This window comes from Monodelphis domestica, chromosome 1 (genome assembly GCF_027887165.1).
Source record: "Monodelphis domestica isolate mMonDom1 chromosome 1, mMonDom1.pri, whole genome shotgun sequence".
NCBI lineage: Eukaryota > Metazoa > Chordata > Mammalia > Didelphimorphia > Didelphidae > Monodelphis > Monodelphis domestica.
The window spans coordinates 43924682-43927226 of NC_077227.1; the positions used below are offsets into that span (position 1 = coordinate 43924682).

At 36.9% G+C, this 2545-nt stretch overlaps 1 protein-coding gene across 1 annotated transcript; it reads left to right on the forward strand.

Annotated features, from left to right (window-relative positions):
• Positions 1-300: 300 nt before the first annotated feature.
• On the forward strand, positions 301-1552 carry LOC100028659 (olfactory receptor 13A1-like). Its single transcript, XM_016428553.2, has one exon. It carries the CDS (start codon positions 462-464, stop codon positions 1386-1388), a length of 927 nt encoding a protein of 308 aa, XP_016284039.1. The 5' UTR covers positions 301-461; the 3' UTR covers positions 1389-1552.
• Positions 1553-2545: the final 993 nt, after the last annotated feature.

Sequence of the window (2545 nt, forward strand, 5' to 3'; positions counted from 1 at the left end):
TTTTAGGGTGTTCCTAAAACATTGCATATAAAAGAAAAACTACATCAGTCCTAAATCAACATATTTAATTTTTTTTCAAAATTGAATATCAAATCTTTGTGATTCAAAGGCATTTTGTGACATAATGAATAGAATCCAGCCACGGAGGAAAGATCTGAATTCATATCCAGGCTGAGACATTTACTAGCTGCATTAACCTGGGCAAGTAGCTTAACTTCTATTTGCCTCAGTTTCCTCATATGTAAAATAGAAAAGTAAAAGTACATATTTCCCAAGTTTGTTGTCAGGACCAAATGGTATAATAATTGTAAAATGTTTAGCACAGTATAAATGTTAGGGTTTTTTTTATCATGATCATGATCTTCCATTTTTTGTAATCATCATTCTTATTATCATTACATAGCTCATGAAGCCACCCAGAGTGCAAGGATCTCCTGTCTCCTTCTGAAAACTCTCCAACTATGATTAATGAGACACAGACATTTCAGTTCATCCTTCAGGGATTTTCTGAACACCCAGAACTCCGAATCCTCTTGTTTATCTGTTTTTTCTTTTTATATATGGTGGCACTTGCTGGTAATGTCCTGATCATCACAGCCATTGTATTCAACTCGAGCCTCCACAGTCCCATGTATTTTTTCCTATTTAATTTGGCTACAATGGATATCATCTGTACCTCCTCCATTCTGCCCAAAGTGCTAGAGGGACTGGTCTCTGAGGAGAATGCCATCTCTTTTGGGGGTTGCATGGCCCAGCTCTACTTTCTCACTTGGTCTGCATCATCTGAGTTGCTTCTGCTCACTGTCATGGGTTATGACCGGTATGTGGCCATCTGCCACCCTTTACATTATAACACCATGATGAGCAAGACACTCTGTAGTGTGTTGGCATCTGGAGTGTGGGGTCTCTGTGCCTTTAATACTGCAATACACACAGGTTTGATGATTCGATTGGATTTTTGTGGGCCCAATGTTGTTACTCATTTCTTTTGTGAGGTTCCTCCCCTGCTGCTGCTCTCTTGCAGTCCTACCTATGTGAATACCATAATGATAGTCCTGGCGGACGCCTTTTATGGAATATTGAACTTTGCAATGACATTGGTTTCCTATAGTTTAATCATCTCCAGCATTCTGAAAATAAGGACCACGGAAGGAAAGAAGAAAGCCTTCTCCACCTGTTCATCCCATCTTATTGTGGTATCTATGTATTACACTGCTGTGTTCTATGCCTACATAAGCCCAGTCTCAAGCTACAGTCCAGAAAAGAGTAAACTGGCTGGTGTCCTTTACACCATGTTGAGCCCCACCTTGAATCCTCTGATCTATACTCTGAGAAACAAGGAAGTCAAACAGGCCCTCAGAAAAATCCTCCCTTTCACCAAAAAGTAAAGGATGTCATAAGAAATGCAAAAAGGATGGTTTCAGAGAAACTTGGGAAAGGCTGGCACCAACTGATGCAAAGTGAAGTAAATAGAACCAGAATACTTTGTATAATAACAGCATTGTAAGGACAGATAACTTTAACTGATTTAAGAATTCTGACCAATGCCAGGACCAACCATGACCCTAAAACTTTAATAAAGAAGCATTCAACCCGCCTGCTGACAATGAGTTGATAGATTCAAGATGCAGAACGAGACATACATTTTTTTACATAGACAATGAAGAAATTTATTTTTCTTGATTCTGAATACTTACTATTATCATTTGGGGTTTTTCCCTTTAAATTGAGAAGTGAGTAGCCATGATGCAATGACCCAGGACAATTCAGAGGAACTTGTGAGAAAGAATGCTGTCCACATCTACAGAGAGAGAACTCCAAAAACAGAAATGCATTAGAAAAATACGTGATCAATCACATAATGTGATAGGGGTTTGATTGGGGTTTTGATGTTAAAGGATTGATGTATTGCAGATCTGAATAACACAGAAATAGGTTTTGAACAATGATACATACATAACCCAGTGGAACTGCTTGTTGGATTCGGGAGGAGGGAGGAAAGAGAAGGGGGAAGGGTTGAGGGGATCATGAATCATGTAACCATGGGAAAATATTCTAAATAAAAAGGGAAAAATAAAAATAAATTGAAAAGTGAATGAAATGAAGAGAAAACAATTTCCTTTTCATGTAAGACTTTTAAAAAGAAATCACATAACCACTTATAAAACTCTTCTACTTTGCTAAATATGAGCTCCTTGAGGGAATAATATTTTCATTCTTGTCTTTGTGTACTTAGTGCATAGCATTGAGCATAATATCTAATAGGTGCTTAATAAAATGTCCATGGAATTGAATTAAAAAATAGATTACTATAAAAGTTGATATTCCCATGCAGATCCTTATATGGATAAAACTGTCTCCAACTTCTTGACAAAAAAAATGCACAAATATAAATGGAATTCTGGAATAGGAAATATGAAAGGTGCAAGCAAATATTTCTAGAAAACTGGAGCCAGGAAAGATACATTAAATTTACAGGAATTGGGAGAGATTAATCTCCAGAGAAAACAAAGATTTACTTGAAATAAAGGTTATTCCCTTATTA